This window comes from Triplophysa rosa, linkage group LG10 (assembly GCF_024868665.1).
Source record: "Triplophysa rosa linkage group LG10, Trosa_1v2, whole genome shotgun sequence".
NCBI lineage: Eukaryota > Metazoa > Chordata > Actinopteri > Cypriniformes > Nemacheilidae > Triplophysa > Triplophysa rosa.
The window spans coordinates 15,921,434-15,947,450 of NC_079899.1; the positions used below are offsets into that span (position 1 = coordinate 15,921,434).

Consider the following 26,017-nt stretch of genomic DNA (forward strand, 5'->3'; position numbering starts at 1 on the left):
TGAGGGTGAATAAATGATTCATTTTTGGGTGAACTATCCCTTTAAGGAGCTTATAAAGTCCGAAATGAAATCTGTGCATCAAATTTTGAGGTAAACACTACACACGCTAGTCTGTGTAATTTTTTTAGTTTTGGTCTCTAAATATTCACTTGGCATGTGTTTAAGTATAAATGTGTAGTAGTACTTTACCAGAAGTGTTGCTTACAGCGGCAGAAAACAAAGCTGAATTCAGCTGTTTCACTGACTTTGTGCTCTGTACTGAGACAAATTTCTCTTTCCCTTTGAAATCAAATTAGTTTGAATTGCATTATAGGACAATAACAATATGTGAGATATGCTTATCTTTATATTATCTTTATATTCCGGAAATACTCCACATAATTTCCTCTCTCATTGGTTTGATTATTATAAACAGAGTGCTCATCTTACTTGTGTACGTGCATAGATGAGCAGAGCTCAGAGGTGCACATTCATTTCAATCAATCACACCTTCAATGCATTCACTTTAAGAGTTCACATTACAAAAAAATAATAAATAATAATAAATATCCCTCTTTACGTCTGCGCACAAAAGCTGAATCACTTACATTGGACGGCATCTGAGAGCATAACCTTTGGGTTTTGTGGTAGAGAATAAGCTTTTCACTGAAAAGAAAAAACGAATCGGGTTGTTCTGCCATATCTTTTGCCTGTATAGGTAGATAACATGTTATGCTTTAATATCATAATATTCTAGGCTTTACGTTATGCTAGCCACAGCATAAGTGCATTTGTACTAATCTTTGTGTGTTTTGTTTTTATAATGACATCTAATGGATGTTCTTTTGCTCTCAAGAGCCTTAATCCGGGTCACTTGTGTTGCATGTCCTGCAATGAAAGTGTTGAAATTTTCAACCTATGAAATTTAAACATATGCTGTATAAAAAATACAGTAAAGTACAGGAATTGATGAGGAAAGCTGAGTGTCAACTCCAAGCATTCAGTCTCTAATATCATAAAGCACATTTTCTGCCCAATTTAACGTCTCATATCTGTATAAACCCAATAAATGTTTGACCTTTGCATATATAAATATCTACGTACAGTAAGGTGGGATGCCATTATCGGTATGTGTTTCCTCTAATGCTGAGCCCTGACAGAATGCCAGATGGCCCGAGCAAAGACATTAGGGGGTTGGTACTGATTTCAGCAGTATTTGTTCCAAGCTATGCTGGATCAAGATTCTCAAATTCTGCTGAGGTATTGACTGTTTAATAAAGACATAGTGTTCTTCTCGTCCACATTAGATCAGCATTCTTCATAGTCCAATGACCTCATTCAGTAGGTTTTCGAAAATGTTTTTAATGCTCAATGGTCAAAGATTGAATGTATTATTAATAAATTACTTCAGCATATGGAATTGTTTTCTTTTCTAAATATAACAATTAGGGTTACTACGCTAGCATATATGCAATATGCATATATGCAAACAATGTTGCATATAGGCCTACGCATTAACGTTCATTTGAACGTTTGCCTTTTTGCTGTGTTTCTCGTTCTTAAATATATCCGCCGTTTTGAACGAATCGGTTAAATGATTCACTGACTCTGTAAAAAAATTGCCACCACCTACTGCCCGTTTAAGTTTCAAAAGCAAGCCTAACATTTTCCTTTAGAAACATTGCTGTATAAATGAAATTTGTTGCACATTAGAAAAATGTTCTAGTGTACATGAGTTAAATGAGTGTGATAATACTGTAATATTACAGTACTACAGTATAATTTAGTTTACTATAGTATGGTTTCATCTAGATCTGTGTATTTAGAAAATTTTGGTTTATTTAGTAGATTTTCGCTGAACACGGCAGAGCATCATGATAATAATTGGTATTGTGATACTTTAGCTAGTGTAGTATCTTAACATATGCTTATGGTTACCCTAATAACAATGCAGAATTATCTGTTGAGCAACAATGAAATGACATTCAGACAAATGTTTTGGAACGATTGCTCTATGAAACGTTTAATTTATAGTCATTACAGAATATCTTTTTAGGATAAAAACATGTTTTGTCTTGAATAAGTTTGCAAAGCAAATTAAATACATAAATTAAACATTTGATACATTCTCGTATTGTTCAGAAGTGTTTAAAAGAATATAATAAGCTTAAAAAAACTTTGTCCTCCAGAAAAGCATCACTTAAAGGTTTGCTAAAATAAAAATGCTCAAGTTATTTTACAACTGAGTGAACAATAAAATGAATAGGCTTAAATTAGCTGTGAATGTCCAACAACATAAGGATTTACAGAATCATGATGAAACCCTATAGGATAATGTCATCACTCTACATAGAAGCATTAACATGGTCTCATTTATTAACATTTATTTAAAATCCTTTGACCAACTCGAATTAATAATGAGCAACATATTTTACAGCATTTATTATCATTGAGCTTTAACTAATGATTTGAAATATTTATTAGTAAATGTTAAAATTAACATGTAATATAATTAACGAATGCTGTACAAGGGTTGTTCTCTGTTAGTTCATATTGACTAATGTTAACAAATGCCACCTTTCTGTAAAGTGTTACTATATAAACATGACATTACATTCAGTCTGTGAGTGGGCCCATAGAGATCTTTGGGAACGCTTTTGTTTACTTTTCTCATAGCAAAACTCATAAAAGGTGCAGTGCAAAAATCAGCGCATGAATAGGCTGAGATGATCCATATGGTTTAACCACACAGTATTGACTATACATACAGTTTGTACAGAGATAAGGCATGAATATTGATGAGTATTCAACTCTACACACCGAGACATATCATATAGATAAAGACAGCATACAAATGCCAATGAGAAACAAATTTCAGTTTGTCTTGCAAAATTGATGGACTTCTACACATAAACACCCTTACAATGCCGTTACCATGGTGACAATACTACTGACGTTACAATAAAACTGGGATTATTCATAGAACCACTGTCATCCAAAATAAAAAAATACAATTTAGAAAGCCTCCTACACAGTTTAAATGAAATGACATATTCATTTTACATAGTTTTTACATAATTGTAGCTATTACGGCAGAAACTCTAATAACCCTGGTAATATCTGGTTGATGCCATTATAAGTGTTTTTGATGGTACAGTATATTTACAACACATAGTTTGGTCTAAGGTAGCTCAAGAACACTGCGGGATGTTCACATTTCTCCTCGCTTTAAAGCAGCCAATCGTGTGTCCTAGTTTACAGCTGCCTAAATAAATCCCTGCTAAAATAAAGGAGTTTAACACACCCATTAAAACATCAGGATACTCTTTCAATAAAGTAGCCCTTGAATTAAGAATCAGCCGCTCTGTTGTTGCTCTATGTGCTGACGTAAAAGAATGAAAGACGGTGATCTGAAGGCATCCTGCCCCCACAAATGACGTAAATCCACACGCGCAATGGGTGTCACGCAGAGACAACAAAGCACCATGCAGGTAGGAGCGAATAAAGACAGAAATAAATTGCAGACAGACCCCTGTTAAATGCGCTATTTTAATAAGACATTCAATGTTTATGTCATCATATCATTCCGATCAATTCCACTAGTTAAATGTTACATTATAGTAAATAGGTGCTTTCAATCTTATTCTAAAGACATTTCGATTTTACTAGAACAATCTGAATCTGAATATTCAGCACAGTTTTAACTATTATGCTATTTTTAAGTATAGCAAATGCAACTCAGCTGTGAAAAATATGGGATTTTAAATGGAAAATTCACTGTTTTTCTAAAACGCAGGGTTGCTTTGTTATGCAATGAGGCAAGATGCCAGGCCACGTTCTCACAGTAGATGTACTGCTAGTTTACACAGCAGTACAGCATAAATCTGACTGCCTTCGGAAAGGTTAACATTGCAAACTACTCACTAAAGATGTGTAAGTTTAGCTGCAGCATCACTCCATCTCTGTCTATCTAGCCCAGAAACTTACAGCCTTAACCGGCTGAAGCCAAAAATAGAAATCTCCTGTGCCTAAATGAAGTCCCCAAACGCTCTATGGCTCGAATGAGGCTGCGCTGGAGAGCAATTTGCTCAAAGAGGGAAAGAAATGTAGGAGTAAGGACACGGCTGCCTCAGAGCATCCAACGAAAAATCCAGAATATGATTTTATCATCAAACCAGTGCTTAAAGTGATACTTCACCCAAAAATGAAAATTCTGTCATCATTTACTCACCCTCATGTTATTTCATACCTGTATAAATTTCTTTGTTCTGATGAATATTTGGAAGAATGTTTATAACCAAACAGATCTTGCCCCCCATTGTCTCCAATAGTAGGAAAAATTACTTCTTGTTCTGTTGAACACAAAAGAAGAAATTTTGAAGAATGTAGGACAGCAAACAGTTCTGGGGCATTTTTGACTACCATTGTATTTTTTCCTACTATGGGAGTCAATGGGGGGGGGGTCTGTCTGTCTGGTTATAAGCATTCTTCCAAATATCTTTCTCCGTGTTCATCTGAGCAAAGAAATTTATACAGATTTAGAACAACTCAAAGGTGAGTAATGATGACAGAATTTTCATTTTTGGGTGAAGTATCCCTTTAAAGAGATAGTTCACCCCCAAACTAAATTGTGTGATCAAATACAACTGCTATATTCCTGATGTGCGATGAAAGGAAAAAATATTCTTGGCCACATGACGTCATATTAATGATACCTTCAGGGTGCTCTTTCCTTCGCGGTCACAATTCACTTGCACTATAGGGAATGAAGCAACGTGGATATTTTCTCATTTTGCAAGTTTTTTTGGTGAATTATTAATTGAATTTTTAACTTCATAACAACCATCAAACCTCCTGTCGGTAAAAACAGCATTCATATACTCAAACACTACTAATAGGATTTAAGTAAATCCTCTTTTCAGTGAACATTATGCAGCAAATGAATCTGAAAATGTCCTCCACCTGTCATTCATGAGCTGTAGTTTTGGATGATCTGTTAAAATACATTCTGAAAGACATGAAAGTCAGTCCAGGTTGCTAAGCAACAGGGGAACGAAAGAGGCCACAGACGGAATGTTTACGTAGGGAGCGAGAGATCGCTGCTCCTCTCCTCCATCCACACATGCTGGTGAGCAAGGACTTTTCTCAAGCCTCATCCCCATGTGCAGAAATCCTATATTCTTTGTGTTCCTTGGGCCTTCAGAAAGGAAAGGTTTAAAATAATCCTGACAGAATAATGGCTCTATTTCAGCACACCTTACTGCAGCAGGAAGTTCATGCAAAACCGTTCTGTGGACCAAACAGAAGAAACTGAACCTGACAGACATGTTCTGGAGCACCCTTCTCTTCCCATTTCTCATTCGCACGTTCTCACACACACCATCAAAACAATCCTCTCTCTGCATACTCTCCCACAAACCCAGAAACGTGGAGCGTATCACATGCACGGAGCTCTAAACATCAGCAAAGTTCACACATACTGCAGCAAATCCTCAAAGTCTCGGGGTCAAGCAGCAAATATAAGGCCTGCACCATTACGAGGGGCTGCCTTTCAGCCTAAATAAAGCACCAAGTTCCCGGTTAGAAAATACACACCCATAACGAAAAAGTTCAGAGCGTTTCCTGACTAACGACAAATAGCTTCTGACATCCTCCTGAGAAGACGTGATGTGACGTGTGACAGCGGTAAAGAACTAAGTGAGCAGCAGCGGTTTCACTATTTGAGTTTGACAGGCCACGGGAGGCACGTTCTCAATCCGAGCATCGAGGAGAACACGATAGTAGGCCTGTGCCTTTTAAACCTCAACCCCTTCTTCAGCCTCTGCCCGTTCTCCGCCACGTACAGTTCTCCTTGCTGGGAGGCGGCAGCGATGCGGGCCACCAACTCGCCGTGTTCGACGGCCTCCTGCTCGGAGCGCACAAACACCTCCCTCAGCTCCTCCAATCGCCGCTCCATCTCCCTGATGACACGCTGCCTCTCCTCCACCTCCAGGAGGCGCTGGCGAGCCGCTTCGAACTCCATACTAGAGCTGGGGGTCACCAGTTTGGAGGAGGGCGCCGTGGCAGATGAGGAAGGAGGCTCGAAGCCCTGTCCGGCAGGGACTCTTCGGAAGTCCCCCATGGAGATGGATCTACGCTGAGAAGGCGAGGGTACAAGAAGGTTAGATGAAGACAAAGAAGTACGCACCTCCGATCCAGGAGGTAAAGGATATTCATGATGCGCGCTGGGCTCTGCATCGCTCGCGTTTTCTTCCTCGTGCTGGTGGTCCTGCATATTTGCGGATGGTTGCTGTTGTTGTTTCACGTCGAGGTGAGACATGCTCTTGCTGGTCTTCTTGTGATGCCTCCTCCGTCGAGGGAGAGAGAGCTCGAGCAGTGTTTTGCTGCCTGTGAGACGCTCCATTCATTAATAAGACACCAGCGCTGTTACCTCACACTGGAGGGGATGCGTCACACTCGACTGGACGAAAGGATGCTCGCCTCCTGTATTCCTGCCCACTCGGCATCCTCTCACTCACTCTCTCTCTCTCCCTCACTCTCTTCTGTCCTCACAGATATCTACGTCAGCTCACGCAATGAAAATAAGGTTTTTTTCAGCATCTCATTCCATGTTCCCTACCTTCTTTGTTGCCCGTAGAATTTGCTGCCCGACTCCTAACACACACACACACTTCTCTCTCATGTTCTCTTTAAAGTGATCCTATCGTTCTGCTTCGCTCTCTTTCTCTCTCACTCTATCATTCTTTTCCTCCCCCGCTGGTGGCGTGAATAGCCAGATATGTAAGATCAATCTCAAATACATTCCATGATGTGTTGTTGCCAAGCAACAGATCCTGGCACTCATATAATGGAAGGATATTATTATATAATATATAAAAAATGTTTGAATAAAATAATTCACAAAATAAAACACACACACAAAAAAAGACAAATTTTGCAACCCTGACTATGGGTGGCAAATTTTTAATTATTTTTCTATGTGACCCAGTCTGTGAAAACCCAGCTAAACTCATTTTTTTGTGATTTACTGTACATTTTACATAATGTGAAGAATATTCTGTAAAAATATAACCTGGATATCTTTAAATATTGACTGATTAAAACCATGTTAAAAATTGAAATCGTAGTGAAATTAATGGTTAAAATAAAATTTTAATGCTCATTATCTCAGAATTAAAGTGATAGGTCATCCAAAAAAATTTCACTTTCTTTCTTCTCGCTAAACATAATAGAATAAATTTTGAAGAAAGTTGGTAACCAAACAGCCCTGGCCCCCATTCAGTTCTATTGTATGGACACAAAACCAATGCAAGTGTATGGGGGCCAATTAACAATATTCTTCAAAATATCTCCTTGTGTGTTCTGCGGAAGAAAGTCATACAGGTTTGAAATGACAAGATTGTGAGTATATGATGGCAGTTTTAATTTTTTTGTGAACTATCACTTTAAATTCTAAGACCATATTAAACATGTACACCTGATGCATGGCTCAGACTGAGCTGATGTAAGTGGATGTGAGTGATGTCCATCTCTCCAGACCAACCTCAACCATTACAGTCAATGCTTCACGAGAAAGAAGCCCCGTGCTGGGAAGAGACAGGGAACGTTTGCTCAGATCTCAAGAGCATTTGAGGCAATGTAGGAATCCCACACTCAGGACGGCCTTAAACCACAGCACATGAATAATTCAAATATGGAAGGAAGGCTTTATATAAAGAGCAACTAGGTCATCTAGAAAACAGTCTCAGGTTTAAGGATTTTATAAAGTACATTTTGTCAGATTTAGGTGGCACTTCAAAGTGAAGTGTCATATCTACAGTCACAGACAATAAAAACGTGCATGCAGAATAGACCGCATGACCCAGTAAAATGAGAGGCGATACCTGATGTATTTTTGTGGTCACAGACGAGAATAACTCAGCCATGCTTTAAATAACTGTTAAAAGCTCCATCCATCGGAGATTATAGCAGTTAGCAGTTGGAGAGGGAGGGGGAGCGCTCAATGTTGTGGTTTTAGCTCAAGCGCTCCATCAGTAATGTTCAGAGAGGTGCTGCAGATGTTACATCAGTGATTAAAAGCATCTGAGAAAGAACATTAGAGAGAACATGAGCGGGCTCATGTGAGGGTTATATATGGACACAGTTTAAACTTGGCCTGTTTAATCATAATAAAAATGTCTTCAGATGTGTATAAAGACCTTAGATAATGAAGAGTTATGTTTTATTACCTTAGAATGAGCTATTTCTATTTACATACACCGCAGGTCCCCTACATGGAATTGGCATGGTTTTTTAAACATTAGCCCTATAAGGACAGGCGGTTCTACAGAGTGCATTTCGTAAATACGTTGTCTCCTTAGGCAAAGAAAAGAAAGAAGGGGTGGTATGAGCCGTTGGTTGCAATTCGCAATCTCACCACTAGATGCCGCTAAATCTCCATATTGCTCCATTAAGCTTGGCCTGTTTTAATAGTTTAGAAAAGTTTAAAAAAAACAATAAGAGATTGATAAAGTAGTCATTTTTTGAGTGATATTATTTTTCTTTGCTCAGATTTTTTTAAGTTGTTATTACGCAGAAAGTAAAATATGCAGACCATTGAAAATCCAATACATGCCCCAAAATGGAATGTGCAAATAAACCGTATATTTCCTGTACACATTTAGTCAAAACCGCTGCTAGCACAAGTACAGGTTATAGTTACACAAATGTAAGTATGGAAAAAAAGAAACATCCTTTTCTCAGACACATCTTTCCTCCAGAGTTCAATTCTTCAGTCGTTCACATGTTTGTATATGTGTTTTAGGCAATGTTGAGAGTATACCAACCGGATCTGACAGGACTTCATAACTATTGTACAAGCTGGTTAAATCATATGAATTCATACAATGTAAATCGTACAAAAAACATACAATTATTACATAATTATCAATATTGAAAAAGCTATATTGAAGCCTGTCCCCTAATTCTAACTTCACTGGCGCAAAAGCAAACTGTTCTAAAACATATGATTAAGATCGTACAAATTCATTTGAATTAGCCACGCCACAAAATATTTGCGTTAGTTCCTGTGAGATTGTGGAATATGGGAAATAAAAGATAAACATAAAATGTTAATAAATAAGATATAGAAAGAGGACACTGGATTAGAATCATGAAATCAGGTAAACAGACACATTCTGTATATAAAAGAGCTTTATCATTCACTCACTATGGATCTGCAGCTTTCAAATAATCCCAGCATGTCATGGCCTAAATTCTGCTGTACAATGCTTTCGGTCTATCTGACTTTTAGGATGTTAATCCAATGAGCAGATTAAAAATATAATGCCCCAAAGACTGATGAATAAAAAGAGGAAGAGACCTGACATGGCACCAGCAACAATTATGATTCGGTGTTAAAAATTCAATTAATCTTGTATACCCGGCTAGACCTTTAAATGAGTCTAAAGGTCTAGAGATTTTTGCATCCTAAACTGCCCAAGAACCAACCACTTGGTCAGGGATAAGCCAATTGACAGACAGGTTATTAGATATATCTGCAAAAATGAGTAGCACAGCAATCTTTGTAAACAACTGAACAGACAGCACAGCTGAGACGGTGAGATGGCTGGACAGAGTGGGTGATCTGTAAATCTGCCATTTAAAACTATATCTTCACACTGAGGCTCCGTGACCAGACAACAACGGACAGAAAGATGAAGAAAGTAAACAGAAAAAGAGTAAAAAGTTTTTCTTTTCTTTTAATAGAAAGGCATCAGGCTGAAGGTTCTTACATCCAGCCCCTTAACCGTAGAACAAAGGGCAATCATTTACAACCCTTTACCACAAACACCCCAACCCCACTATTACAGCAGGCAGGAGACACAAACACATTTACACAGTAATACGACTGAATGCTCTGACTCACAAATAATGCATTTTTCTTCAAAGATGGACAAATAAATCACAATTGATTTTTTTAAAGATTAGCCAGAAAGAACCCCAAATAGCACAGAGAGAGAAAAAAAACGTTTGGAAATAACAGAATGCACAGATGAAGAGAAGTGTAAAAAGAGAACTGTTAAACTTTTAAAGGTTTGGACAACAGATGGACACAATGCATTTGTCATCAAAACGTATAGATTTCACACGCACTATGCTCCATTACTTGTTCAGTCTTCTGGAGTTCCAATTGATGTTTTACGATACAAATCTGCATGTGTGAAAGTGGTCGAGTGAAACTCTTGCCACTTGTCACTTTTTTTTGCATAACTTAGATTTAATAAGCACACCCAAAAATGAAAAAAGTCGTTAAAACCGGCATGACTTTCTACATCTGGGGACGATTCATTCTTGGGTAAACCATCCCTATAATCGCTTTAATAACTAAAGTGCATTGAGAATTCCTTTTTTTCTAGATCATTACATCCACTTATATTTATGCTGGAGCGAAGACATTTTTACAATTCTTTATAATCCTACAGTAAGAATTCTAATGATGGGAACACAAAGCAATACAGTGAGCACACCTTGAAACTGTGAAGATGTGTTTGATGGATAAAGGGTGCAGAAGCTTGACAAGGCTCCATGAATTTGCACGACATTTCCAAGAACAGCCTGAGCACAATACAGTCGAGAATTCCACCACTGAACACGGAGAGAACAATTAATGAGACAGACAGGTAAAAATCTACACAATCATTTCCTCCAGCGGTCACACTTATACATGTTTGTGCTCAGTGTGCTTTATAAAATAACGTCTCTTTTAGCAAAAACAACAACAACAGAATCAAACACAGGATCACCGGTGTACAAGAGCAACACTTTTCCATGCCACAAGCTTTAAATGTCATCTCGCATTCATTTTTTCGTTCTTTTCTTTGAGAAACGTAAAAGACATCGTCTGAACAGTCTTGACCAGTGTTGACGGGGTCACCAAGCAAAAGTGCTGAGCTGGAAAACAAAAAAGCAACAAGACGGCATTTCACAAATTCATGCAGAAAGCACCTCAGTTCTCCTCTACGCTTAGGTTGATAGTCACATGCGTACCAGATCATTGTGGAAGATAGATTTAAACTTGACTTATTTATCTGGGTGAACCATTACACTGGAGGAAATCCTCGATGGAGGATTGAGGTTTTAGGAAGATAACTTTATGGTGGATTAAGAAAGAGCAACCAAAAAACAGTACTGTGTTGTCCCATTCAAGAAAACAAATAAATCTTAAGCAAATAACAGACATAAAAAACAAAGAAAAGAACCATCCAAAACTCTGAATACAGCAGTGTTGATGTTTAGGGAGTACAGTACCAAGACACAGATGCACTGGCAATATCATCCGTTCAGTAACAGTATCCTTTACCTGATTCTTTAAGTTCTCTCACACACTCAAACACATAAACACACACCCGCTCTGGAGGGAGTGCAAACCCCCACTGGCCCCGCCCTTAAACTTCATCAGCCAATCACGTCCCTCGCCTAACGTGCTTGACAGCCCGCATAAGCGCTGATGACAAGGGCAGGTGTAAGAGACTGTCTTGAGTCGGTACAACTTCAGTATGGTCCTTTCATCCATCACTTCCCTTCCAAAACTGCATTCAGGAGGACGTCTCTGTGTTTCCTCCCTCGTTCTCTACAGTGAGGTAGACGGCAGCTTTTTCACCCGTCTCTGTGCCAGGAAGGATGACTCGATGGGTTTCAGCTCCGGGGGAGGCTGGGAACTCTTCAGCGCAGAGTAGGTGGCCGCCATCGCCCCCTGTGACGAAAGAAAATGTGTAAAATGGCAAAATGTTGATCTGCTCCTAGTGTGGTGAGTGTATTTCCACTCTGTAAATGTAAATCCCAGCTACATTTTTTGTGTGTTGCAGGTATACTGTAAATGAGACGTCACTGTCCCAATATTTAGTGGATAAAGGCCCTTGCTGGTGCCGAAATTCACGCTTCAAAACAATTATTTACATCACATGGGGATGAGAATAAGCCGGAAATGCTTCATCGCAGTGATCTGGTCAATGTTACCTTGACAAGCTTGGCATCTTGGTGTTGTAGCTGACTGTTGGGAAGTTTGTCTCTCTGAACAATCCAGGGATGCTTTAGAACCTGCTTGGCCGTGAGCCGCTGGTGTGGGTCCACATGGAGCATCTTAGAGACCAAATCCTATAGAAAAAAGCGCGCGTATAAGAAAGAACACTACTGAGAGCAATTTGGTTGGCTGTGTGGGTGGGGTCACGGCATACTTTGGCTGCATCAGACACTGCATCCCAGTTGCCTCCAGTCAGAGTAAAGCGGCCACTCCCTATCCGACTCAGAATCTCTTCTGGAGTATCCTCTGGTCCATTGGCAAAAGGAGTAAATCTGTAAGAGTTTAAGAGGAAAAATGCATATTTTTGTTTGAAATTGGATTAGCAACATTTATTAAAGTCAGGAGAAAACATGTGTGTTGGTTTTCTTACCCAGCAAGCATAGTGTACAGTAATACTCCAAGACTCCAAATGTCACAGCCCTCATCATAGCCCTGTCTCTTCAGTACCTGTGACACAAAACAATTGATAACTCGCTACAGTTATTAAGAAAAAACATACTTTTGTTACCATTCATTCTTTTTAAAGAACTGTGCTCTTTAAATCCCCCTTTCCCTTAATATCACTCTGGCGATTTAACATCTTTATTGGCCTACACAGATATGCACAGTCTGTTGTGAGAACACGCTCACCTCGGGTGCTACGAAGTTGGCAGTGTAGCAGGGCGTCATGAGGAGGCCGTTGTCTGCCCGGAGCTGCTTGGCAAAGCCAAAATCACAGATGCGCAGAGATTCAGGATTTCCAGACTCATCGACGTACAGAATATTGCTGGGCTTCAGATCCCTGTGCACGACCTGCAGGAAATCCAGACGGCATACTCTCAAATCAGGGTAAGATTTCAGAGCAGAGTGGTTTAATTGAATTGATCTGACAATTTTCGTATTCGACAGGCGTTGATATAAAGCATGCCATAAAAAGCCACAGCAGAGTTCAAATGTGTTTCTATTGTGGTTATTTTAGGGAAGAGGTCAACATAAACAAGCATTAAATCACATTAAGTGTTGAAAAGACAGGGCGGAGACAAGTACAAAGAGGAGAGGACTGCAAGGCTTAGTCACACGCTTTGAATCATAGTGGCACATTGTGTGTAAAAGTGTGTTTTCTCACTCCTTGTGCATGTAGGTATTCCACGGTCTTTGTGATGGTGTGCAGGACGGCGCTGGCCTCTCTCTCTGAGAAGAACTTTTGCTTGAGGATTCGGTCCAGCAGCTCTCCTCCTCTCATCAGCTCTGTGACCAGGTACACCTGCTTTCCATTATCATACACCTGCAATACAGCACACCCTACTGAAAAACCTGTATTGGTACACATGAATCTGTTTTTATTGCATTCACCTATTGTAAGCAGCAATGCATGTCCTCTAGAGATCGAGAGTTGTCAGGTTGTCGTCAAGTTTGTTTTTAAGTGCTCACATTTTAGAAATGCTGAATAATATTGTAAGTCACAGTTCATTAGTACATAAAACGCTAAAGGTCTTTCTGATTCTTGCTAAGTGTTTGTACTTACATCTTTGAGAGTGATAATGTTGGGGTGTTGGCCGTATCTCAGCAGGATCTCAATCTCTTCAGATGGGTCAGTGCTTGTTTTCTCGATTACCTGTCAATTTAGAAGTGATGCGTCAGTTACCTGAAGACTACATTTATATTATGCATTTGGCAGATGCTTTTATCCAAAGCGATTTACATTGCATTATACATTTGTTTCTGACTATGTGCAACCCCCCCTGGGATCGAACCCATGACCATGGCGTTGCTAGCGCCATGCTCTAACCATCTTTTGTTCCGTCACTTTAATTTGAGCGATTTTACGTGTCTAATACATGCATGGGCAACTTATAACACACCAAAGACACAGAAAAACACGTATTCGTGCCATATGACCCCTTTAAGTGTTAAAATAAACCGACCATTTAGTACAACTCATATCGTTGTACTTCAATCTAACCCTAGGGAAAAATAAAAGCAAATATTGTAGGGTGACAATATGTGACATTTTTCCCCAGACACGTCCTGGCCAGGATTTCGGGTACAACCTCCGGAGGTCGCATTTGTCCACCGCACACGTCATCAAGGTTTTTATTTCAGGTTTTATTTCAGAAAAGCAACCGTTATATTTCAAGGTAAGAATGAAACTACAATGATTATATGTCTTAAGAGAAATAAATGTTAATTTTATAACGGTTTTTTAACTGAAATGTGAGAACCTCGATGACGTGTGCTATGGACAAACGCGACTTCCAGGCCAGGACGTGTCTAGGAAAAAAAAACGCGCAAAATTACTGCCCCCTGTATATCACTTTTGACAAATACTGTATACGTACAAATCCAATCGATTATAAGGTGTAATGATAAAATATATTCCCGACATACTAATCTAGGTAATAAGACAATTATTTTCAGAGACATTTAAGAAGTAAGACTTCCATGCAATATCATGGCCTCTAACCTTCACTGCATACTCTGCGTTGGTTGCCTTGTGTATGCAGCGTTTGCAGATAGAGAAAGATCCCATGCCGATGTCCTCTTTCAGCACGTAACCATCGCTGAACAGGATGTTCTTACCATGAAGCTGCTGCTTGGAGACAGGTGCACAACAGACAATTGAGAATCACACACGCACACACAAACCGCAGCACCCATATTTAAATATCAAACATGTGCAAAATAACTGAGGATTCAATCATTTGATTCTTTCACAGAGACAAATAGGCTAGTGGACACACTAATACATGGACATTAGGAAGGGTTGATTGCTGAATAAAGAGAGGGATGATATAACTATAATGATTAATTACAGTAATAGGAACTGACACATGCAACATAAGAAATACAATATGAATTGTTGAGCTATGGTGATTTTTTTATAGGATGTTTGTTTAATCCTGTGTCAACATAATGTTTTTTTGTTCCTTTTTTATTTTAGGCTTTAATTTGAGGTGTTTTTAATTTTATGTTAAAATTCTTTTTATTTGTAGCTTTATTTTTTTTTATTCTGTTTTGTTTTTCAGTAGCAAAAAATGAATATTTTGGAAATAAATATTTTTTATTTTTGCAAATTGTGTTCAAAATAATGTGATACTATCATTATCAACCATTGTCATCACATCACCAATTTGATTAAAAGGCATTACTTGCATAAATCAAGTACTGCCGATATATAGAAACACTGCCATCTTGTGGTCAGACTATTGATGTTCATTTTGGTCATTAAAAAAATGTTCTCTTTAATTTCATGTTAGGACATACGTTTTAAAGGAAGCTTCCCCTTTATCCTGGTGCAATACTTTCCCCAATGTACATATTTTACTAAACCGTCATGAAAAACAATGTCTGCACATGTTTACCAATTAAGGGACATTTCTGGGGTCAATACAGCTAAAAAAACATCAAAACAAAAAAGCTTATATAGGAAAAGCCCATATTAATTATAGCAAATAAAGAAACAAACTGTCATTTTAAGGATGGTTTACATGACAGATGACTGACCTGTACCACAGGGTGCGGAGGGGGCTTTGTATTCTCCTCTTTACTATCCTCCTCCAGCATTGCCGTATCAACAAAGCTGAAGCCTCGGAAAAGCTGATGAGCACCTGCACTGGGGGGAACACCTGGAGAATCTGAGAAGAAACACGCAGAAGACAGACCATGAACCATACTTATTTTCTATATTAGCCTCTGCTGACATACAAAATTCCCCAAACCTCTAAATATATAACAGTGAACCAAGTCTGAAATAAGAAAATACAGCCATTAGGTCTACCTTACCAATACAGACCACAAAACTATGAAAATATGCAATTACTTGTTTTAATGGACACTTCGTTTTAATAACAACATTATGTATTAAAAACTTTTTTCGCTAAAAGAAAATGAAAAACGGTCTGTGATGCGTCAGAGCTGTGAGTAATGTCTTGTTTACCTTTAGGGGTACGAGATGTGAACTCTGAGTCAAAGTAGAAGGTGTCGTCGGGTCTGGCTACAGCTGGCCTGAATGGAGGTTTTATCTCTCTCCTGAAGAGTTTCTAAAAATAATCAGAAAATGCTTCACTCAGATCTTAATGGTGGAGGATGAGACGAAGTATTCCTTCAGATCTGCAGAAAAGTTCTTACATTCCAATCAATGGTCACGTAGAATGTATGCCGTTTGATCTCTTCAGCTCCATCTGTCCCAGATCCTGGTAAAACGTCAGGGTTAGAGTACATAAGAATAGATCAAAACAGTTTGCATTTCATTGCCATGTCAGCAACAGAGCAACTTCATCGCAAATACAAAGTAATAAAGGAAATGACATCAAGTAAAGAAAGAATTGTATACCAAGTCTGTTGATGGGGTTCCTCTTGAAGAGGGCTCTTAGTAAGCTTTGTGCTTCAGCACTAAGGAACTGTGGCATACCCAACCTCGCCCTGAAAAACAAACCCAACCATGATCAGGCGTCAAAAACAAAAAATCATCACAAACCTGTAGGCAAAGTCACTACTCATGAATAATAGGGAAATATTTTACTTGTTTGCTGATTGAAACGGATTTTCTGTTCAGCAAAGTAATAGAAATGAAGTGTCTGCAAGCCCAGTTTTAATATTAAACATATCTACTAGCAATGTAGGAGGGTATAAAAACTCATCGAATCCTCACTTTAGGATGAGATTCATTGTTTCCTTTCTGTCTTTTCCCTGGAATGGCAGTGATCCTGTAAGCATCTCGAACTACACAAAAGACAAGCAGATAAAACACACATTTAAACAGAAAATATGACAAACCACGGCCCAACAATAAAGATTCATTTGTTGAGCATGTCAAGAAAACAAGCTTTGTAGTATGTAGTAAACAGTAACACAATACACATTTGTAATGTTTTACACCACACCGCACTATGTTTGAACACAGGTGAATTTATATTCATTATGGAGTTAAATAAAAAAGAAGATAAGGTTAAAAGAAAATAGATAAAAGTAATGTATTAAAAGGTCTGCATTAGGAATTGCCTGAAATATTATCAACAATGACAGCACCCACTAAGACCAGAATGTCTCTCTCCATTTTAAAACCTTTAGTTTTAGATATTACTTTACATAAAATAGGGAAAAAGGGGTTTCTAACCAAAATGGTGTGATCAGGTGATTGAAAATAATTCTTAAGTCTCGCAAAAAGTGAGATTACATTATTCAACGTACCATCAGTACTCCGAATGACCACCAGTCAGCGCTGTGGGTGTGTCCCTGCCTGTTGACAACCTCTGGAGCCATGTACTCTACTGTCCCACAGAAAGAGTAAGCCTTCTTCTCATGGTCGATAGCCTCCTTACAAAGTCCAAAATCTGTGGAAAATCTGCATACTTCAACTCATGTCATTTGTACATCAATAAATTAAAATATGACCCAAGTGCAGCATTTCACAGAGAGATCTGCCATTGTTTTTGTATGTAAAACAATTATACCAATGCAATAAATTGAACAGAATACAGAAAAAGACAGATAAGTGATAAGGAAGTGATACTATGTTTAAATCGTACCTGTGAGTTTGATATGTCCCTCTTCGTCCAGAAGGATACTAGAATGTGAAATATTAGTGAATGCCTGTGCCAAATATCACAATAACATTTCTTTAAGTAAAAACATCGTATTAACGTCAGTGTGATGCGAGTAAAATGTGAGTACTTCTCAGGTTTAAGGTCTCTGTAAATGATGCCGAGCCCATGTAAGTGATCTAGACCCAGTGCCAGCTCAGCCAGATAAAACTTCACATCTTCTTCTGTAAACATCACCTGAACGGATACAGAGGAAGAGACAAAGTCAATAGGCTACATGTAATGTGGAAATGTATAGTAAACTGCATTGTGCATTTCAAATCTACCTCTTTTGACAGCCTGGTGAAAAGATCACCTCCTCTGAGAAAGTCCAGAATCAGATAGAGTTTACCTTCCGTCTGAAATGCTAAACACACACACACACACACACACACACACACACACACACACGCACGCACGCACGCACGCACGCACGCACACACAGAATTATTCTGGAACACACAGTCATTTAATAACTAATAAAAACTGCATTATTGTCGACTAACATTTTTCGTCATGTGACATACAAGAATGGGGAAGTACAGTAGCATGCAAAACATATTAGTAATATTGTATTAAAGCATTACATTAACTCACCATAATGGAGTTTAACCACAAAGGGATGGTTGACGTCTGCCAGAATGTCTCTCTCCATTTTAGTCCTCACACGGTCCCTCACTGTGACAAACAAAGTTCATAGGTTTAGAAGTAAATAACATACAAACATGAAGATCGGCTTTGCATAATAGACACTAAACTTATAACACACTAGGCTTTATTAAAAAGTTAAAAACAAATAAAAATAAACTGCAAATCCACTACATTTATTATGATATATAACAGAGAGCATGTGCACAGAGGAAGTGATGTCATCAGCTGTCATTAGAACAGACTCCAATCTCTGAATCCTTATAAAAGGAGAGAGAATCAGAGATTTCTCTGTACAGACACCTGAGCACACAGTGTGTGTAAACATGGTGGGATTTTCCTGTCATTGGGGTGCACACTTGTAAACACAGGATGTGTGTGCGCCCGCAGAGGAGTTGACGTTAACCTGCAGCAACCTCACCGGCATGAATTTACATGAGCATCTGCGGAAATGTGCAAAACTGCTTTATTTAAAGTGACTCTGCTCTTGATACTGCAAATTGTGTTTGAAGAGTTTTTTTATTTTATTCATGATGTATAATTTAGCAATTATACAGACTTGGTGTGATTGGTGTAATTCTCTAGGGTGAGAATCTCTTATGAGTTATTTTACAGATTATAAAAGTGATAAAAAAAGTAGACAACCCAGGAAACAACAGTGCAGAATGAAAGTAGCTGTTGTTGTTTCGAAGTATTGTTTACATTAGAAAAGGAAGCAGGTGTGGTTTGTGGTGTGACTGTGTGTGCGTGTATGTATACACAAACACTGTACCTTTAAGTGTGGCCTTTTTCAAGACCTTCATGGCATAGAGCTGGTTATTATCAGGAGGCGTTATCTTCCGAACCAAGAACACCTGTGCACAACACAAGCAGTTTCACAATGGAATCAAAGCGTTTGCAAAAAGCTACTCACTCATGGTTTAAGGGCCAGTTTTGCAGAAAAAAAGCTGTGGGCAAAACTCTGAAATAGAAATTTGCCCACCTTTTATTAAAGGAGATACAATTTGAATCAGATCGGCAATGCCTACAAGGTGTAAATGTAAGAAATTGAGTGCACATTTCTAATGGTAGCATTTTAAACACTGATATTAATAGCATCTAACAGTATTGGAAATCCCCATATGTTGCAAGTGCGAAGACATGTTCATACAAATAAAAAAAATGCATTATTAAAAACTAAACTTACAACAGTTATATAACTTGGAATTTCTATTATACTGCTACACCCTGTTTGCTAAACCCCTTCAAATTTGCGAAATTAACAATTTTAAGAGGGCATTCTCAATTCACATTGAATGGCACACAAACCCTGATAAAAGCGACTGGCATTACTAACGTTTAACCTTCTAAATATGGTTTATTTGCAAAAACAGATAACTCCGTTTTTAAACATTTCCAAATATGATGTTTTTTTATTGTATTATTATGTCTTTATCATGTTTTTTTGTGTTAGTTAGCTGTATTTTTTTGTTTCACTTAATCAAAACAACCCAACTGCAGTTTGGTTGATATTAATTGAATTCACTATAAAAAACATGATTTTGAACATTTTTAAAAACGGAGTTATGTTTTTGCAAATTAAGGGCCTGATCAGACAGAGCGCGTCTTTTGTTGTGAGACGCGCCTCTTTTGAATTGTGTTCAGTTGACAGGGAGCGTTTTGCGCGCTGCTTATGCGCGCCGGGCGCCTCGCGTTTCTGCCGCCTGCACCTCGCGTTTTAGGCGGAGCGCTCTGAGCGCCGAAGTTGAAAAAAACTCAACTCTGAGCAGAAAAGCACTTGACGTCATGTGCGCTTTTTTCCATTGTCCAATCGAATGAGTGGAGAGGCGGGGCTTCCCTTGTGGCAACGGAAGTTTACAGATGCTCGGAACGCCTGGAGACATGGAGGAGAAACTTGTTGTGGCTGTTTCGGGTTACCTATCAACATACAAAAAACGCTGCGCGCTGCTCTTTTCAAAGAGTTACCAAAAGAGCAGCGCGGCGTGCCTCGCGTTTTCGAACATGAAAAGCGCGTTCTGTGTGATCGTACCCTAACTCTTCATATCATAAACACTTTTATGTATCGCATTGACCAGCGTGAGTTTTGGCTTCCGCAAACCACTGTCACAGTCTAAACAGCATCTTATCACCTGTGACAGAAACTTATATACAGTACTGTAGAAGCATTACTCTGTTAGAGTTTGTACACATGTTGTTACCTTTCCAAAGGATCCCTGTCCCAGCACTTTAAGCAGCTCGAACTGGGATGGGTCCGCTTTCTCCGCTCCCTCCTTAACCACATGAGTGATGTTGATCTCCTTGATGTCACCATCATCCTGAAACAGAAATAGGAGAAGTCCTTATATTCATTTAATTGGCATAAAACATATAGAGCGCACATGATTGGACAGGATGATGACAATGCTGATGTAGACGATCCCTATACATCCAATTTTCTTTATTTTACAATAACAAATAGCTTCTTCATATTACTGTTGAGCCCTTGCTTTTGAAAGAGTTAATCAATATTACTGTTAATGACAAATCCAAGTGAGTCATACAACACCATGATATGAGGCACAGGGAGGTTTACAGCTTTCCAAACCACAGAGCCCCCCTGTAGGAGGCCAATTGCTCCGCCCATCAAGGTATGCATTGGCTGCAGTACAGTATATCAGCATTCAGAGATTCTCAGAAATTCAGTCATGATACTAAGACTTAGATCTTTTAGTGCTCTGCTTGAGAACATAATGTATCATTCATTTGCTTTTTCATTCTTAAAACTGAACCTGCATCTTCTAGCACCCCAGATCACAAAAACACTTGGTTCTCAAACGTTATTTAGTATATTAGTCTTTTAGGAAGTTGCCCTTCTGAGAGATGTCGGTGAGATAACAGAGAAGCAACAGAAAGTGTTGTAAAAGCAGTTTATCTTTCATTAGGCAGTTTGAAGTAGAAAGGAAAAAAAACTTCTCAACCAAATGTCAGATTTCCCTGTGACTTCAGTGTGTGTAAAACATATTTGGTTAATGAGCGAATAAATATTAAACAGCGTTCTGAGAAAAGAGAACAATGAAAGCTCACACACAGACCCACACTTCTACAATGCCAGCATCATTCAAACCAACATAATAACCCTGGTCAAACAAAAATATATATATCAAACCCTGTCCCGCTAATTACTACTTGGTGGTACAAAAATCTTTTGTAAATCTTTTGAAAATTAAATCAGTTTTAAAAGCATTTTGGTACGTATTATTGTGCTTTAAATACCAAACTCAATCCATCAAAGGTCAAAGTTCAATGAGGAACTTAGCAGACAGGTCTTAGGGTGTTACCAACACTTGTATCAGCTCTGAAGAAGAAACAGCCACACTCAAGTGTCAGCAAGATAAATAAACTGTATGTTGTCTTAAAGGAACAGTTCACCCAAAAACGAAACCTACCCTCCAAATCTGGAGGTAAGTTGTTCCAAATCTGTATAAACGTCTTTGTTCTGATGAACACAGAGAAGAATATTTGGAAGAATGCTTGTAACCAAACAGTTATTGGCCACCATTGACTACCATAGTACAAAAAATTGCTTTGTAAATGTCTTTGTTCTGTTGAACACAAAAGAAGATATTTTGAAGAAAAAAGCAAACAGTTCTGGGACACTTTTGAATACCATTGTAATTTTTCCTACTATGGTAGTCAGTGTTGGAACTGTTTGGTTACAAGCATTCTTCCAAATATCTTTCTCTGTGTTCATCAGAACAGAAAAATGTATACAGATTTGGAACAACTTGAGGGTGAGTAAATGATGAATTTTTATTTTGGGGGGAACTGTCCTTTTAAAAGGCACAACAACATTCAAGTCACTTACAGAGTTTACATTGTACATCTACAAAGTACAATGTACAGCTACAGCTAGGCAGACAAAATACTTCGTCCGACAACAACGGTTGCAGCCCAATTCATTAAAAAACAAACTATTTCCCCAACATACACACCAATGCGATTATACTGTGTGTGTGTACTGACCGTCCAGGTTGTGAGTTCATCAGTCGGGGCGGCGCTAGACGGAGCCGAGCTTGTGGTACTGTTCGTCTCTTCTCTGGCCTGTGTGCCATTCGCTAAAGTCTTACCGTGCTGCCGTCTGAACAGGTAGAGAGTCAACAGCTGACTGACTTTAAACTTCCTCTTCTCCTTCTCTTTCTCTTTCTCTCTCTCCATCTCTTCATCCCTTCTCTAGCCAGGGCATCCCATTGATCCCCCCATCCGCCTGCAGTCGGGGCAGGAACGGACGACAAAACTCATCCCAGAGACGAAGCGGTGTGTGTGTGTGTGTGTATGGGAGTGAAAGTGCGTGCCCTACCCTTTCTCAGCAACTAAAGTAAGCAGGAAGAGGAAGGAAGAGACAGAGACCTGAAAACTGAACTGGTGAAAGAACGAGAGAGAGCGAGAGAGAGAGAGATGTGTGTGAGAGAGAGAGGATATGACACTTAAGTGTGGGGGAGGCCAAATAAAAGATTAGGTAGATAGATAGAATAGCTTCCTCTCTCTCTTTTATAAACGTCAGATGTAGATGAATGTTTGTTTCCATCTGGTTGCACCAAAATGCCCATCCTGTTCCACAATCCCTTGCTAATTTCCTCCTCACATCACTTGAGCTAAAAATACACAGGTCCTTTCAGACACGGGTTCTTCCTCTGGCCCTGAACACACCAATCTGACATAAGAGGAAGTCGTAATCCAACAACAACACACAAACACCCAGACCGGTCATTAAAGTACGGACCTGCCGGCATGCCAGCACCCCTCTTCCCTTAAAGGGACAGTTCACCCCAAAATGAAAATTCTGTCACCATTTACTCACCCTCAAGTTGTTCTAAAACGGTAGAAATTCCATTGTTCTGTTGAACACACAAGATGTTTTGGGGGTCACCACCGACAACAAATGATGTTTTTTTGCCTAATATGGAAGTCAATAGTGCCCCAGAACTGTCCGATTACAAACATTCTTCTAAAAACAACACAATTTCGACAGTTCTACTAGGGGGTGAGTAAATGATGACAGAATTTTCATTTTTGGGTGAAGTATCCCTTATGAACCCGAGCTTATAGACTTATATGACAGAGCTCATAGCTGGAGAGAGAAGCAGAATGCTCAGAGCTTTTACACAAACTCTTACCTTCACACAGATATCAGCAAACTCTCTCTCTACCCAGGTGATCTCTGACTTGTGCTGCTCATTCAGGATTGGGTAAAAGAAATAAAGAGAGAATCAAACTGTGAGCAAAAGTACATTTTGGTTTTGTTAAAGTATGGTGAAGAATTGAACATGGCTATAAAATGTTGAAATTGTATCAGTAGGACATGATATCATAAAACCACATCCATTTGTTTTTCATTCACATTGGGGGCTTTCCATCGACTTCTACCGGCTGCGGACTGAGTTACTGATATTTGATATTTCCTAAACGTCACAAAATCCTTTTTGCATTTCTAGATTTCATCAAGCAATTTCCTCATGAGGACGCCTAGATGAACATTACATCGTGGTACTTCTGGATCCACAATGTCGGCCAAATCTGACCGATACACAATCAGAGTGTCACTGATAGTTGGAACAAATGTTAAACTTCCTGTTTCTGCTGAAGCTGAGAGAGAGGGAGGGATAGAAACTTCTCTAATATTTTATCGCTTGTCATTTTTACAATCAACTGCCACTATATCACATTTATATCTTTTACACATTTATGTTTCATGCCACTTTCATCGCTTTAAAAATGCAAACAGTTGCACAAAACAGCACTTCTGGTGTAACATCTGGTTTCGTGACGGGGTGAACACATCCAGCTCTGTACGCTGTAACATCACAATAGCAAAAAATAGCACTATTAAATAAGGTTATACTAAACTATTCTTGTGTTTTAGACAGCAAAGGAAACCTCAAAGAATTCAACACCATATATATTTTCGCAACCCGCAAAGATCCAAACAGCGTCTTTTGCATTGTAAACCAGACGTTTCCTGTTTCACAAATGTTCAAACCAGAGCTGGTCACACGACGAAAATTAGCCATGACAGGAGCTGTCTTACAAGGGCATTCGGAATCGTATAATCCGCTTCAGAAATCTACATATAAAAACTCTTCAACGCACTCATTAAGCATGTAAAAAGGGTAACACAGGTGAGATGTCTCAGCAGATTAGCAAAAACAATAATTACACAATTCCCGTCCTCTCTATTTTTCTTCTTTAGTAGCGACCGCCCTCCTCCTATCCTCACAAACATACTGTCCTGAGATGAAGCACAGGTAGACTTGCCTGTTGCATGCGTGGTTTGGTACGAAATATATGCCTCCACATCTCCACCCTGACCCATGAGGACAGCAGGGCTGTTTGTGACCGATCTCTCTCTCACACGGACCTCTTAAGTCACGAGAAATGGGGAAATGTAGTAGAACCGCAGAGGCTGAAGGTCACTGGCCTTCAAGTGAGGGAACAGTGGAGGAAATGATGAAACTATGAAAACCAAATGTCAGAACTTGAGTCACTTTATTCCTCGCATTTACTGACACAGAGATCTTTCCCCACAAAACACATACCCATGTTAAGTCATAACTGACATTCAGTGGTGAGGTAGTTATTCTAAAACAGCGTTATGTGGTGAATATTCTTGCGTAGCATTCATAGGGACACGAGTTCAATTCCCAGGGAACACACAAACTGAAAATGTATGACTTGAATGTAAGTTTTCTCCTCATAACGGACTACTTTTATGAAAAGTTGTCATTTTTGGTAATTAACAGTTACAATCAAATCTCTCATGCATAGGAAACAAATAAAATCGAGTACCCACTATGAAAGCATAATTACAAAGCATGCGAGTATGATCTCCGCATGAGTTGCTAGGCAGCGGGAGCCGCACGCGACTGGGCTCTTTGTGCGGCCACCTGTTGCCGTGGACTTACAGAACCGTTCATACCGAACAAAGACACGCGCAGCTGGTGTGTGTGTGTGTAATCGTGACTCGTGAAAAATGATGGAAACAACGCGTTCATGTCAATCAGCTTGAAAAAAGGCTGTGAGAATGAATGGGCAGAAACACCAGTCTGTACGCGTTTGATCAGCGAAAGCTGTTTGTGAATATGCGATCCTCGTTAACAGAGAGAATATACATGAAATTCTAATGGGCAGAGAAGAGTCTGGTTGGGCTGGTGGTAAGTGGCCGGGTACTTCACAATTTAAGAGTCTCTGAGAGACATGAATTGTTCGAGTGTGCGTTTATTTGGAACAAGCACATCTGTTTACTGTGCGTGCCGGTGCAGTTTTGTAACTGGCCACTAGAGGGCAGAGCAGGTCTGTGTATGGCGGCATTGAGGTTGTAAAACCCGCTGCTTACATCAATGGCAAGCGGCACATAAAATGTAATAAGGTTTTAAAGGAAAAAATGGGATAAATAGAAAAGTAAATTCGAGCGGATGTGGCTGATGCAAGACTCAAGGAGATGGAGAGAAATATTTTAGTTCATTTTTGTTTGGACTGCATCAATGAATTAAGAGAAAAGTATTGTGTACCACATAGGTAACTGATGCTCAAGTGCCTCAAGAATTTCTAATTCATCTATTTTTTTTTTTCATTTAAAAATCATCATTTATTCACCCTCTCATGTGTACGACAAAAACGGCTCTCCACTGAAATTGAATGGATTATTTTTATAATGAGAAATATACTGTATGTGCTTTTCATCCAATGGCATTACAAAAACAAGCAGAAACAGTATATTTACGTAAATAACATG

At 39.0% G+C, this 26,017-nt stretch overlaps 2 protein-coding genes across 4 annotated transcripts in view; both read right to left on the reverse strand.

Annotated features, from left to right (window-relative positions):
* Positions 1-1,985: 1,985 nt before the first annotated feature.
* On the reverse strand, positions 1,986-7,192 carry LOC130559923 (uncharacterized). The gene has a single exon (XM_057343291.1). The coding sequence runs from the start codon at positions 6,380-6,382 to the stop codon at positions 5,696-5,698; it is 687 nt and encodes a 228-aa protein (XP_057199274.1). The 5' UTR covers positions 6,383-7,192; the 3' UTR covers positions 1,986-5,695.
* A 2,509-nt stretch (positions 7,193-9,701) lies between these two features.
* rps6ka1 (ribosomal protein S6 kinase a, polypeptide 1) overlaps positions 9,702-26,017 on the reverse strand; it is a 55,868-nt gene continuing 39,552 nt past the window's right edge. The window contains exons 1-22 of one of the 3 annotated variants that reach the window (XM_057343290.1): positions 24,541-24,641; positions 23,403-23,456; positions 20,448-20,564; positions 19,022-19,103; positions 18,199-18,279; positions 17,889-17,968; positions 17,693-17,799; positions 17,548-17,585; positions 17,210-17,352; positions 16,671-16,741; positions 16,353-16,441; positions 16,148-16,212; positions 15,957-16,059; positions 15,524-15,654; positions 14,484-14,609; positions 13,545-13,634; positions 13,146-13,304; positions 12,671-12,832; positions 12,411-12,487; positions 12,195-12,312; positions 11,977-12,114; positions 9,702-11,713 (exon numbers count right to left, since the gene is read on the reverse strand). In XM_057343290.1, coding sequence (XP_057199273.1) covers positions 11,591-11,713; positions 11,977-12,114; positions 12,195-12,312; positions 12,411-12,487; positions 12,671-12,832; positions 13,146-13,304; positions 13,545-13,634; positions 14,484-14,609; positions 15,524-15,654; positions 15,957-16,059; positions 16,148-16,212; positions 16,353-16,441; positions 16,671-16,741; positions 17,210-17,352; positions 17,548-17,585; positions 17,693-17,799; positions 17,889-17,968; positions 18,199-18,279; positions 19,022-19,103; positions 20,448-20,564; positions 23,403-23,456; positions 24,541-24,582 — 2,196 coding nt within the window. In that variant the 5' untranslated portion in view covers positions 24,583-24,641 and the 3' untranslated portion in view covers positions 9,702-11,590. Of the gene's footprint in view, positions 11,714-11,976; positions 12,115-12,194; positions 12,313-12,410; positions 12,488-12,670; positions 12,833-13,145; positions 13,305-13,544; positions 13,635-14,483; positions 14,610-15,523; positions 15,655-15,956; positions 16,060-16,147; positions 16,213-16,352; positions 16,442-16,670; positions 16,742-17,209; positions 17,353-17,547; positions 17,586-17,692; positions 17,800-17,888; positions 17,969-18,198; positions 18,280-19,021; positions 19,104-20,447; positions 20,565-22,251; positions 22,619-23,402; positions 23,457-24,540; positions 24,642-26,017 lie in introns of those variants that run through there. The other 2 variants (XM_057343288.1, XM_057343289.1) reach the window with 2 other exon arrangements.

What these genes read in the sequence shown, in the direction of transcription:
- LOC130559923 (XM_057343291.1), bottom strand. Translation starts at nt 6,382, where the DNA reads ATGGAGCGTCTCACAGGCAGCAAAACACTGCTCGAGCTCTCTCTCCCT.